This window comes from Telopea speciosissima, chromosome 4 (genome assembly GCF_018873765.1).
Source record: "Telopea speciosissima isolate NSW1024214 ecotype Mountain lineage chromosome 4, Tspe_v1, whole genome shotgun sequence".
NCBI lineage: Eukaryota > Viridiplantae > Streptophyta > Magnoliopsida > Proteales > Proteaceae > Telopea > Telopea speciosissima.
In genome coordinates, this window is record NC_057919.1 from 64,166,348 (window position 1) to 64,181,160 (window position 14,813).

The window sequence follows — 14,813 nt, forward strand, 5'->3', positions numbered from 1 at the left end:
TTAAGAAAAAATGAACTCACCCCAATTTGAAGACCTCAAACTCTCTTGGAAGTCAATAATAGACTGAACATTCCTTGGACAAAGCTCAACTGGCCCTATAGCTCCTGCAAACACAACACAAGTAAATTGAATTATTTGCAAAAGAGCACAAGGATAAACAAGAAGCTGCTTGATAACCTTACATTCATAATTCTTTGAGTTAGACACTGCGAGGAAGCCGCTGCAACTCCAAAGCCACAAGTGAAGCAGCATTAGCAACTCCAGGTATACTACAGCGTCTAAGATCAGATATAATGACTTCAATTCTGGTAATCTCTGGTATTGAAATTGATAATATCATTGCCTGAGACAAGTACTGCCTACACGAGTAACCAACAGCATGCAGCATGCGTAGCAACATTAAACCGGAAGCCACACGGCGCAATGAATCCAAGACCATAGTAACCTTTGGAAGATTAGTCAACAGACCCATAGTGCCTTCCCTCGGTGCTGCCTTGAGTAACAAAATCACACATTCAGATGCCAAATCTGCGACCTGTGCTTCATGAGATGCACACAACTCCAGGAACACACCAACATTACTGCCAAACTCAGCAATATCCTTTATGTAGTCCTGCTGCTCAAGTGCACTGCTTGTGTCAAACGAAATGTCACCTAACAATGCTGGTTCTTTAGAATAGACAAAGCCTTTTCTACTGCCAATGGCATGTAATAGGAATGCTTTACACAGATCAAGAGTTGGTTCAACAAAATCGTCCATCTCCTTTGCATTCACAAACTCCAGCAGATTGCCAATCTTCCTGACTACTCTTAATTGAGAGAGTATCTTAGTTTCCATTTCAGGGGCAGATGCCAGAGCGAGGCAAAGCTTAACATTGTTGACATTTGCAGTAGAGAGGTCACCAAGCAGAAACTCAAAGCACTGGGATACCATTTCTTGATGCAAAATATCTGAAATTTTTATGTAATTGAACTCAATAAGCATCACAAGAAGCTTCTGTGCATACATGGGAATAGGATCTTCATCCTGAACAAAACTGGTGTAGAGAGGGAGAAAATGAGCACGTGATATGCACTTTAGATCCTCTGTTCTTTGCCCATCTTCTGATGGTTCATCCAAGAAAATGACCATCACATCAAACATAATTTTCAGGCACAAGAATCTGGCATCTCCATCTTTGTTGCCTTTGTACAGCACAGTTAAACTCAGGAGTATTTGATGGATAAAAATGTTAGGCTGTTCAAGAACAACTGAGGGCTCCTCTGCAATAGACTCCAAAACTCGCAGGAGTGTAATTTGGAAGTCATCTCTGCCCTGCATCCGAGTGACATCAAGTATTTATCACATTCCCTCCAATTATATGAGGAATATCATGTCTGCATATAATTGTTCATACATAGAAGCCACCCAAGGAAGCCTCCCAATATGGCCCATCAAATTGAGCCACTAGGATGAGTGATCTGGCAATTCTAACCATGGGATGGATAGGGTACTGTATGGATTTGTCATGTGTCAAATTTCAGACCAAAACTCAATCATTTAACCAAATGTTTATGCATGTGGATAGGGGACCTTGTGCCTTCCTGTACACAAATTTGCAGCCCATATGATCTGCCACATGGCAGACACAGGGCCTTACGGCAAGGGTTTTTCCAGTGAGACATTCAGGAAACAAGTGCCAGTTTTTTCTAGTTGATTCTGAAATCGCAACAATAACTAGATCTTGCTTCATGCCTCAACCAATCATAATTTCCAAACTCAGTTAATATCTGGAAGGCTTGTTGAGTATTGAAAATTTGCCTGGTCAATCCAAGGCTTCAGTCATCTTATTTGTTTCTCTACTTTCAGAAATTTCATGAGCTATTTACTTCAGTCATCTTATTTGTTTCCCAAACCAGATAACCACTAGAAGCTTATGGGCAAATAGTGAGTTGACTTCTTTATGCATACTTGATATGCTAAGAAATTGTAAGCCAATATTAGCCAGGTACAGGAAGGATATGACAGTTGTGGCATATTGTACCTAAGAAGCAAACTGTAGGATGCAAGTTATGGACCCTAATTAGTCGATGTGTCAGTCAAATGGCAGACATGGTTAGATGAACTCTTCAGTTCAACTTGTTTGAATTGTTCAGAAATTTTTCGAAGGAAAAAAAAATTCCTCATAGAGGATATGGTCACAGACGATCATGCAAAACAAAATGAAGATTCAGACACTCAGCCAGCAAACTCAAACCTGGAAAGATGACTCCACAAGCTTGATGAGATTTGCCAATTGCTGCAAGACCTGATGAGTTACAACTCTGTTCTTGAAAGATGAGCTTCCAAGAAGATGGAGGACAACAGGGAACAAATGAAGATTTGTCTTTGGCATGGCACGACCAGTAAGAGTGGCAATCTGCCCATGGCGTCTCCCTCCCATAATTTGTTGAATATCTCCAGATATGGTATCCAGTAAGCCTGGAATGGTTGTCGCCACAACTTGCACAAAGGCCTCCATACACTGCTGCACATAGCTATCCTTTTCTTTCACCAATCTATCTACCATGGAGAGAAATTTTGCATTGCAAAAGAAATGGGGAAGCCACCTCCGACCATTCTTACAAAGGAGGGCCACGAAAACGAGCGCCTTTCCCCGGAGGATCTCACTTCCCTGCTCAATTAGAGAGATCAGACTAGGAACAAGATGTTTGTCCTCCAATAAAGGCTGTAGTTGCCTGCCAATGTTTGTGAACGTATGGCTTCCAAGCAAGGCCATGCTTAGAAGGTTCAAGCTGATTTGCTGCTCACGGGGGCTGCCTTTGACCAGCGCAGATGCAGTTTCCTTGAAAGAGAGCTTCTCTATTACTGGTTGTATGGTAGGGGCACTGAAACGAACCAGGCGCACCAAACATGATCCAGCAGTGAGCCTTGTGCTTTCCTGTTTCCCAGATGCCTTAAATATGTAGCAGAGGTTACTTATCACATCCTGGCTAGTAAAACGAGCTGCCCAATCCCCACCTTGGCTGCAAATGTTCTCAATAGTTCTTAAAGCATAGAGCTGAGTGAGATCATCCTCTCCCTTCCGTAAAATAGATGACACCAATGAAAACACTGGGCCAGAAACCTGCCGGATTGTTAAGCATATGTATGAATTACATAGTTTATTTAGGGAAATAATTTAATTTGATTGAAAGGATTGTTAAAACGAAACCCCTCCCAAAAAAGGAATCATAAAGGAGTAAAAAAATTTTAAATCCTGGAGAAAATTAGAGCATGGATGAATCATGATAGCCCAAAATCACAGTGTTTATTTTTAAAAAATGCATTTTGAGATTCAATTTCCCACACAAAACATTACCAGCCCTAGACATATGAATAACAAAACCTGTCATTAAGATTAGTGGCTAACCTGCCAGCCAGATGCAGACCTGCTGTCCTTACATGGAGACTCCAAAGGATTGCTGTCTCTTGAATGCTCATTTTGAGTGGATATGTAAAACAGAAGTTCACCCAAAGCAGCCATAGAAAATCTCCTAATTTTTTCCTGCCTGTCTCTGAGGCCATCTGTCAATGCTCCCAAGATTCCAGAACTGGCTAAATCATCTTCGATGGAGGTCGAATGCCTAATCAATAAACCAATCACTGAAGCAAGTTGGACACGCAACGCAGACACCTTTGACAGTCGGAGCATTCTAACAAGCACCAGCATTACTGGCCCATTTGTTAATATATTTGCAGCCTCGGCATTCCCACTTAGCATCTCAAGGTATTTGATAACATTCTGCTTCTCTGCCACAGGAGCATTACTATTCAAAATGGATGTAATTCGATTGTTATGTGTGTCACGCTGATCTCTGGGCATCTTCACAAAATCTGTTGCTGGCAATGCATCAAAAGGAAGTGACAGCAAAGCCTCTGAAGATTTATCATTTTTCCGGCTAGGCATTACAGGTCTAACAGCAAGGTCAGATGGATGCCATAGCACATTTGAGATGCTGTTAGATGATTTTGAAGAATCGGAATCAGCAGCACTTCCTGATCCTGGTTTAACCCTTTGAGCTTTTCTCTGAACACCAACACTAGGTGGTGTAGCAGCTACTTGAATGTGTTCTGAACAGGATTCCTGCTCAAGTGGTTGTGGATCATCAGAAATAGATACATTGGTCTCAGGAAGTGTATCCATTTGGTTCGTGCTATCATCAGTCTCTTCCATTTTCCCATGATCCTGATTTTGAATTGCCAGTTTCTCTCCAGGTGTACTATTGGGATTATCAGAACAATCAGGTTCATCTGGTGCTTCATCTTCGGTGTTCTCATTAAAATCAAGTTCCATGTCATTGTTCTCAATTTTAACTTCAGTATCATTCTCAGAGCCATTAGCCAAAGGTCTCCGGTAGTTTTCTTTCTCATTCTCTCTCTGCAGGTTTGATTTTGCTATCCTTGAGAGTCTTAGAAGATTCACACCTCTTGTGGCACTTGAAACATCTTTCTGTTTCTCCTCAACAACTCTTCCAGAAGTCTTGGCTTGAGTCTTCCGGCCATTGTGCACATTCTTAATTGGAGTTTCAAAGCCTCTTGCACCCACAATAGAATTCTCATCCTGTTTAGTAACCCCCTTTGAATCCTTTTCACGAAATTTGGGCAGCACCTTATTTTGAAGAGGCTTGTCTCCATTACGTTCGGAAAGATAATGTTTCATAGAAAGTTCAATCATATTACTGAAGGCAGGTTGAGGAGGTAAAGGAACTGGAGTCATTTTTGTTCTCCAAAAACTATGCCCACAAAGCTCAACCCACTGGATTCTTTCAGCTGGATCCTTTACTAGAAGACTATCGATCAAATTGACAAATGAGCAGGTTGGATTACCAGGGAGGGGTGGAATTGGATCAGAGAGGATAGATTTAACAAGTTGAGTGAACTCTTTCCCCACGAAGGGAGGCCTCCCAGCATAACACTCGTATAATACACAACCAAGTGCCCAGAAATCAGAAGCATAAGAATGAACTCCTCCATCCTGAAACAGCTCAGGTGCCATATAGCAGGGTGTTCCACGTTTTGCCTGAGGTAGCTAACAGAGACAGAAAAGATGGAAGGAAATAAACAGATGCCTTAACCAGAATTACAATAGACATGGTAACTAAAATGATTAGTATTTATAGAAGGCACTACACCCTAGTAGTTAAAGAGGAACCAACCAGGGAAGAAGGAGTTTTAGATATCTCACTCAATCTTCTTGCTATTCCAAAATCGCAGAGCTGCAATGCCCAAAAAAGAATGTAACAAGTCAATGACAGGCAGACAACATTGGAAAACTCACATGAAGGATACAAAAAAATAAAAAAGCAAATAACCACCTTTGTGCGTCCATTCTCATCCAGTAGTATGTTTGATGGTTTTAAGTCACAGTAAATGATTCCCTTTGAATGCAAAAACCTGAACGGTATTTGCCAAGTGCTAGACATCAGCTCAAAGAGAAACAGAGTAATGAAGTAATGAAACTATGACTCTCAACACCAGAAAATATTTCTTACTGCAAGCCTTTGACAAGGTCACGGGCAAGGTCATGTATAGAATCTTCGGGAAGCTGACAATCCTGTAACAAATTTACTTCAGATTTTGAAAACAACAAATCTTTTCATCTTAATAAAAGTTGCATAGAAAGTTGGCATTCATTTTCCAACCCAGGACACCCATTTTCCCACATTTTATGTTATTAAAAAATGATAATCTGCTCTTAAACTTAAACATAGAGGCAAGTAATGCCAGACTTCTTCCAGAGATTTATGGAGAAAGAATAAAGAATTTCACAGTTGGGGTTTGGTTTGATACAGAGACATCTAAACAGTCAGGAATGAACTTCACATGGTAAAATTTTGGGTTAAGAAAAACAGTAGCCTAAATATAACAGTTACGTTGATCAGAACAGATAGTGTTATGATTGATGTTTGAGATTTGGAATTTGGAATTTGAGATCTAAGATATAGATAAGGATGGGCTTTTAAGCAATTGTCCAATTTGTGTTATGGAGATCCTTGGGTTTTGAAGGAAAGTTGAAGAGTATGCATTTTGGACAGGGATAAGCCTTGAAAAGCTTCAGCAACTTGAAAGAGTGTGGCATCAACGACAAAACTGAGCATAAGCCATCTGCACAAAAATCAACTATAATCCCTTCACATACAGCACTCTTAAAAGAAGCCAAAATTAAGCCAAAAAAGCAGGTCTTGGCTATCAAAAATAGGCTTGCAGAGAAGTTATGCGGGTAGGACTTCAAATCACTCTCCTAAGTAAGAGCCAAGACAAATCTATACAAGAATAAATATACTTAGAACTACTCGAAGCAAGAACAGATTCAACTAAAACAAATACAAGCCAAACAAGCTAAAATCAAATACTATGCAACCAATCAAGGGACATTTCAATTTCCTACTATGCTAAGATGATATTGAACTGCTACCACAACTGCACCATCAGATATTGCTGCCATTTCTTGAATGCAACTACCTTAGTCACTCACTTATAACTTTATGAATACAACAAATATCAACAGATTTAAGCATGCCTTCTTGCATTCAAACAAATTCTGGCAAAATCAAGTAGCAAGTTGCCATCATTCTTCACACCAATTAACAAAAGGATATTAAAACAATAGTAAGACAGAAAAATTAAGAACCATAGGTACCTGCCGTAATAAGGCCATGAGATCTCCACCAACACAGTATTCCAATACCAACCATAAGTGGGCAGAAGTCTCATACCTAAGAGTTGCAAGAAATACTCAGACTGAATAATTTAGCTGAAATTTCAACCAGAAAATAGATCATCAAGCATTTGAATTATATCCACAATGAGCTCTGAATACATGATACATGGAATGTGTATGAATTTGAAGGATAATTTGTTTTATTATGTGATGATATTGCAATTCTGTATCCAGACAGATTATCTAAGAAGCGAACACCAGTCCGATGGCCTCTACAACAAAAGCATAAAATATGTATTGCGTGTTTTCAGTATTTCTGAATAAGTCTGTATTCCAGCATGCCTTACCATGAATAGAACTTCAGTACATTTGGGTGATCTAAAGAGTGAAGAATCTTAACCTGCAATGAGCCCCCAGGGGGGAGGAGAGGTCAGATAAAGGTACACTCATGATAAAACAGTGATTTGTAGATAACTTTTAAATGGATTTGAGTAGCAAAAGTATAACATAAAATGAAGATGACATGAAGTTAAAGTCAAGATGGCATACTAGTACAACAACAAACTCAGCCTTATCCAAACTTAATGGGGTCGACTACATGGATCCAAACAAAACAAAGAAGGGAAAACTACAGTGTAAACAAGAGAAGGAAAAAAAAAGGGAATGAGATGAGAAATGAAAAATGGAAAATAACACATGAAGGATAGAAAATAAATAGAAACATGAAAGATGAAGGATGAAAGTATGAGGAAAAAGGCACAGCCCAACGACTCAGGAGAATCTCAGCTAAATGGGGTCTGCTACATGGATCCTTGCCCTCTAATAGGCTCTATCCGAGGTCATACTTGGTACAAGACCTAGACTATGAATGTCCTTCCTCACAACTTCTCCTATGGTCATTTTAGGCCTGCCCCTAGCTCTTTTAGCTTCTTCAATTGGAATCATTTCACTCCTCTTTACTGGGGCGTCCCTAGGCTTATGTTGAATATGACCATACCACCGCAAACGACTCTCTCGGAGCTTGTCATTGATCGGGGCAACTCCCAAGTCAGCTCTAAAACATTCATTCTGTATTTTATCTTTCCTACTTTTTCCGCACATCCATCTTAACATCCACATCTCTGCTACACATAGCTTCTCAATATGACACTTCCTAACTGCCCAACATTCCGACCCATACATCATAGCCGGACGTAAAACAGTCCTATAGAACTTTCTTTTAAGCTTTAAAGGAATACGTCAGTCATACAATACTCCAGACGCACCTCTCCACTTCATCCATCCCACTTTAATTCTCTGTGAAACATCATCCTCTATGTCACCTTCTTTATTTATGATTAACCCCAAATACCTAAAAAGAAAGTGACCAACATACAAGATGATGATAGAAAGAAGAGTAAAAAAATGAACAATGCTCAAGGTTCAAGAAGTCCAAAATATTTCCCGGAATCACCAAATTTCAGTTAAAACTCTACACATTTCAGTGGATGGTTTCGTTTGACCATTTTGGTAGTCAAATGGCTATATTTTGGCCCAACATTTCATGGAAACCCTAATTAAGCATCTATAAACACAATGGGACCCTTAGGTTGTTAAAAAACACACTTAAAATGTTAATTTAGTTACGTACCCTAGTTTGGTAATGTACGGCATACCTTGGCTATATATTTCTCAAAATAGAGCCTATGCTCATGGTTAAAAGTATCCACCGATACGATACGATATGGACCGATGCATGTGTCCAAGCTTGCCACATAGTTGTCATGGCGTCCTGGCGCTGGAGAGGGTTGCATGGCGACCTACGCCATGGCGTCCCTCTTTGATTTCTTCTTCCTGTCTCTCTTTCCCTCTTCAATTTCTTCTTCCTGTCTTCTTTCCCTCTTCGATTTCTTCTTCCTGTCTTCTTTCCCTCTTCGATTTCTGAATTTTCTTCTTAAAACTTGAGAAACAATAGAGAAAAAATAAAACATGGCTTGAGTATACATCTATTAACACATTAAAAATAGATAAAATAAAAAATAAAACATGGTCGACATGCTCGCCATGGCAACGCCATGGCGGGCGACATGTCGATATATCGACGTGACACCCCTCCACCGACTTGGATCGCCGTGACGCCGTGACAACTATGGCTTGCCACAATGATCACATTTAAATCTCTCGGTGATCTCCACGAGGTAGCCCTTGGCCTTTCCCCCTACTTTTCCAGTCTCTGTGGAAACTAAAAATAAGAGCAGATCTCTCTGTTGATGGTGCAATATCCATAGTGGTTCTCCTGGTTTCCTCACTTTGCAAGTAGCTGCTCACTTCATCCAAAGATGGAAAGGGAGATTTTCCCAAGATTTGCAGGCGGAGAAGCTCATACTCTGGGTTAAGACCACCGAGCAAAATAAGGATCCTTTCCTTTTCTTGGCTCCTGTAGACCTTTGTCTGATCATCAGAATTGGACAACTGGAGGTTGTTATAGTGATCATATTCCTCCCACAAGCTAATAACAGAGTTATAGTACTCAGATATACTCCTACCACCCTATTTCATATGGATGATCTTTTGGAGGATTTGATACACCTTTGTCGCATCTCCAACTCTATCAAAAACTTTGGAGACACTGTTCCAGATATCTTTCGCAGTCTCCTTACTCATAAACCTCCTACCTATCTCAGGTTTCATGGAGAATATCAGCCAAGTCATAACAGTGGAGTTCTCAGTCTCCCACTTGAGATAGCCTGGATCAGTTGTAGCAGGAGCTGTGATAGACCCAGTAATGTATCCCAACTTTCCTCTACTGCATAGGGACAACTTCACAGACCGGGACCAATCCAAGTAGTTGGTATTGTCCAATTTCACAACAGAGATTGGGTGTTGGGGTTATCAAAGGAAGCCATGGTTGGGAAACCACTACTCAGGCTGCCAACTGTAGTTAGTCCACTGACTTCAGAATCTTGTCCAGACACAGTGGACATAATGGGCAAACACTTCAACAATCAATATAGTGTTTGCTCAAGTGGGGAGTACACTCAACCCAAACAAAGAAGGCAAACCAACACACAAATAGTGCTCAATCACCCAAATCACTAGGCTGAGACCAAGCCTAAAAAACAGCAGGCATACAGAGAGCAAAAAACTTGCATAACTCAAACCAAATCCTTCTAACAGCCAAGGGACTTCAGTTCATAACACCCAACAGATGTACCAAGATGCACACATTCCATTCTCAGCAAACAAATAACCATCCAATGCAACAATCTTCAAAGAAAGGTCAAATAAGAATAAAAAACAGAGCTTCCAATACCTGTACAGCAGCAATCTTCCAATCTTCCACTTTCATGAACAAGCTCTTAGGGCTTCAAAAAGGCACTCCCATACGACTTGAATGAGTCAAGTTCTAAGGCAAACCAATCTGCTAAAGGCAGAATCAAATCTGAAATAGCCCACTGCTGGCGGAAAAACAGGGTTTGCTGCCAATGCTTCACAACATTTGGAAGCTAAGCACTCTTCCTCTCAACAACCAAGAGATTAGGGGTCTGATATAACATCCCTAGACGATTCAAAAGTAATAGGTTTCATTCCAAGAGATGGGGAGGAGAAGGAGAACCAAGACAAAAGCTTCACAGGGCTAGTAGTAACTAGGCAGGCATCTTCCACAGCTTCAAAAACACTTCAACTGCTCCTAAACTCTCTCCATATGGACTTGGTGTGAAGAATACTACTCCCAAGACTGTAAGAGGTATAGTATCTCACATATACAGCCTCTAATGGAACCCCCTTTACATTTATAGGGTTCCAAAGAGAGGAGAAGACAACTACTGAGCTGAGCCAACTCTCAAACCAAAGATGCTAGCTCTGATACCAAGTTAAAGCTTCAATGGATCGATTCTAATGAAAGATTGAAGAGTTAACAGCAAGGAAGAAGGAAGGGAGAAGAAGAGAAGAGTTGGGAGAGAATCGGTTATGTGTGTTGAGTGATTCTCAACACACATATTACTTCATTAATAAACTCTTCCAAATTACACAGATCTCCCTAGGGAGGTAAAAGGAAATAAGAAAAGAACAAGAAAAATACACCTTGGTCATGTCTTATAACAGGACAATGACAGAACTACCCCTATACAAGATATTCTAACAACTCTAACAGAGAGAACTAAGCACATTGAAGTTGATTGTCATTTTGTAAGGAGTGTTGTTATGAACAAGATGATTGTTACACCATTTGTTTCTTCTACCAATCAATTGGGTGATATATTTACCAAACCTCTGTTTGGTCCTACGTTTTAGAGAATCTATTCCAAGTTGGGCATGGGTGACTTGTATACTCTAGCTTGAGGGGGAGTGTTAATGTTACAGCTATGTACCGTGGGGTACAATGTGGAATGTGCCACGATAGGTGAGTGGCCCTATCATGGCTGGGTACCTTAAGTTAGATTTGTATTGTCTTTTCCAGTTAGATTAGATTCTATTTTCCTATTCTAACTAGGTAACTAAATTAGCTCTACTTTCCTATTCTAATTAGGGAACTTGAGTTGTAATGTAGTTCTCAGTTTTACACATAATAAATATGAGTTTTAGGGGACTGCAGAGGTCACCGATTCTGTTCACTCCCTAGATAGAGTCTCCTTCTTCCATCGTTTTCTCCTTCTCTTCTTTCTTATTTGCTGTATTACCGGTTTATTAGTTTTGATACTGTAACAAGAAGGTAGATGATACACCAATAAACCAATTAATTCTTTGTAAACAACACTCCTCTTTTTTTAATTTATCTGAATGTAGATAAGATTAACTAAATAAAGAAATAAAAAGTTTGGTAGACAGTCACCACCACTAAAGAAAGCTCATATCAGCCTCTGTATGTGATATCTAGGCATCCAACCAAAGGCAAGGCATGAAGACAAATTGAGAGAGAAAGGAAACAAAACTATTGGACCCACAAACTAGGAGGAAGTTACATGAATGTTAGGGTTGGGAGCTGTCATTGATGGTGACAACTTAGTTCGTAGAGATATCTGTGCAGGTTTGATTTGAAAATGATCTCACGCTCTACTTCACTAACATTTAATGTTTCGAATAAAAAAATACCCTTTATCTTCCTTGAAGAAAGAACTAAGAAGCATTAACCAGGTAATTGGAAGAGGTGGAAAGCATTGACTGACTCAGGAGACTTATTAAAAGCATTTAGGGGGCGAATGTATGAGAAAATCAAAAAACACCACAGCCCTTTCATAAACTCGCCAAATGAAAGTAGAAAAGTGAGATTGGCAAATCGTACAATAAACTTCTTCACCATCTTTTTCTGAACCTTATAAGATGGCAGATGAGAAGGGGTTTGATTATTGGTTGCTTCTAATGGACAGCATGTAAGATGATTTGGTAACAGAAACTTAGAATGAATATGAAAATTTTGAGCAATGGAGCTATTTGCCATACCCTACCAGCAGTGACACATAGCTTATCATTTGATTAAAAAATGGAATTTTTTTGCCAAATATCTGCATTCTCTCTAGAGTTTTTTCTAATTCTAGTTTACGAGTTTAATATGACAAGTATTTCTTCCAATTACTTTACATTCAATGAGTGCACATCCAAGTGTTCTTGGTCATGGTTTTTGATATTCAGGAGACACTTCTATGAAGGAGGCTTCCACTCTAGTATGTTGCTTTTGGGTAGAGGAAGTAACAAGTACAGATCTAGAAAAGCTGTTATCCATAGGATCAGCACATATGCATTCCAGCAATCTGCAATGCTTGAAGACATTAAAAGATTCAACTTTACCAATCTCTAGTTGATATGTCTTAGTTCACAGAAGCAATCCTTGCCGAAGTAGAATATGTGAGAAAAGAGGTATCTAGAACTCGCTACACCCAAAGTTGAAAAAGAGATAAATGGGGATAATTCCATTGCATCGGTTACCAGAATAAAGATAACAAAGCTCATTCATGTATTTATTGGCGTAACATACTTGGATGTTGAGTGAAATATATCCCAAAGGTTCAAAAGATGGTACAGCTAGAAGCATTCAAATGTCAGGCAAGTAGTTCTTACCAGACTGAAAAAAGCATCATGACAAACAAAATTAAAATCAGTTGTCATGGAGTATGTTAAAAGTGAAATTTCTCTTCCCAATTATAATAGGACCAAATCCAAGAAGAAGACCCCTAGAATCAACCTACCTTGGTGCCTCATTTTAGTTACCGTACAAAGAAACATGGAAAACTTTTCTAATGAACAAATTATTTCAGAACTAATATCCAAGGATGAAGAGCCAAGATACCCTAGTTAGGAAAAATTTAATCATGGGACCAGACAACAAATCAACAACCTGCACCTCCTTGAGTTGCTCTGTTCCAACTGACCTATTTTGTAGAAAATAAATGAAGTCAAATAATATTTTCATTGGTAAAGTAAAATGAAGAGACAAATTAACATAAACAGCTCAACGGGGTGTTTGGTCGGTAGTACAGTGAAAACATCTGTTGATTTTATTTCTCTTCCGATACTTGTCACTCACTTCACTGCTAACTGTATGGACTAAATCCATTTGCCTGCAGTCTGAAGGCAGCTCAAAGTGGCACCGGTGGTATGGACCTAGAAATCCACAGAAGATTCCAAAACTAGGAAAACTCAGTTTGCCTGTGGCATGAATCTCAATTCTACGGCTGTGGGAGACCTTGAGAATAAACTCGCAATAAATGTGATCTCCCTAAATTAAATTATCTAAAATAATGAAAGTCATGACACAATAGAGCTTACAAATAAGCAATATAATTAACTGCAAACATAACGTTATCAATCAAATAATCAGCAATTCTATCGTAAGCTTCACCTACTGGATCTATCAGATGCAGAATCCAGAAAAATGGGAAGCTAACTAATTGGAAAGATTTAACTTCACTGAGAACTCAAAGGAGGAACGGAATTATTCAACCATGTACTGAAAGAAGACAAAAAATGCTTACTTCTTGAAGAACCTTGCTCTTCTGTGACTTATCAACGCTCTTGATGGCGAAATACTCAATTGTCTTCTTCTTCCTCCCTTTGTAAACAGTCTAACAATCAAATGCACAAACAAGAAGAAAAAATAAGTAAAAGTAGCAGAGACCTGGGAATTTAAAACTGAATTTACTCGACTGGATCAGTCAGAAGCAACAGTGAAGTAAACCCTAAAAACCAAAATTCGCAGATGATCTTTACCGAATATTTGCCCCGGCCGATAGCTTCGTAGATATGGTATTGGTTCATGATCAAAAGCTCGGTTGCGATCTAGAGTTTGGTTACTGAGAGGTAGAATATGTGTGTATCCGTCGTTACTCTCCCTCTCTCTCTCTCTGAGTTTAGTGGATGTGTGTGGAAGTGTGAACTGTGTAGGAGTGCCTGTGTTCGCCGGCAAGAGATACAGGGAGAAGAGTACAACAGAGATTAAAGATCCAAGAGAAGAAATGAAGAAATGAGAACAAGAAAGAATTAAGAAGAGCTTCGAAGCCTTCAAATGAACTGTGAGGAGTTTGAGGAATGAGGATAGCGTGGAAAGGGTTAGAAAGAGATTTTGAGACCTTAAAAATAGGCGGGAAATTTGAGAAATTGAAAACCTCCAAAAAAAAAAAAAAAAAAAAGGTTAAATAGAACAACATTAAAGGTGAAGAAGGTAAAATCCAACGACAAAAGTAAGGAAAACAAATTTTATGTCATTTTAAGAAAGGGGAAAATTTGGGTCTTTTTTTTTGGTGAAAAAAAGGAAAAATTGGGTCTTACTCATGAGGCATAGTTTGAAAAATGGGTTTTGACCGGGACAAATTGCCCAAGTTGAGTCAAAATTTTGGAAAACCTGGTCAAGAGTTGTGTAGACTAGGCTAGGATAAAAAATAACGAAATTGGATCATAAATCATTCGAGTCAAATAAGACTCAATATTTTTATCTGAGTCATGAAAAAATTCAACTAGTTTAGTTGCTTTTTAAAAAATCATAAAGTCGGTTCACTTAGAAACTATTAAGGCCTGATTTAATATGATTTCTATTTCAATTTCAGGGGGTGATTTCTATTTCTGAAATTGTTTGGTTTGATTTTTGCACCTTATTTCAGTGAAATAGAAATCAAGTGGAATAGAAATTCTAAAATAACTGAGGAGCTGTTTTAGAAT

The 14,813-nt window shown here is 39.1% G+C and overlaps 1 protein-coding gene across 1 annotated transcript; it reads right to left on the reverse strand.

Annotated features, from left to right (window-relative positions):
* LOC122658847 (serine/threonine-protein kinase RUNKEL) lies at nt 1-13,963 on the reverse strand. The gene is made up of 11 exons (XM_043853981.1): nt 13,869-13,963; nt 13,634-13,723; nt 7,031-7,083; nt 6,663-6,738; nt 5,515-5,576; nt 5,338-5,416; nt 5,179-5,238; nt 3,393-5,051; nt 2,238-3,107; nt 178-1,315; nt 1-104 (listed from the first exon to the last, which is right to left on the reverse strand). Exons 1-10 carry the CDS (start codon nt 13,914-13,916, stop codon nt 200-202), a joined length of 4,113 nt encoding a protein of 1,370 aa, XP_043709916.1. The 5' UTR covers nt 13,917-13,963; the 3' UTR covers nt 1-104; nt 178-199.
* Nucleotides 13,964-14,813: the final 850 nt, after the last annotated feature.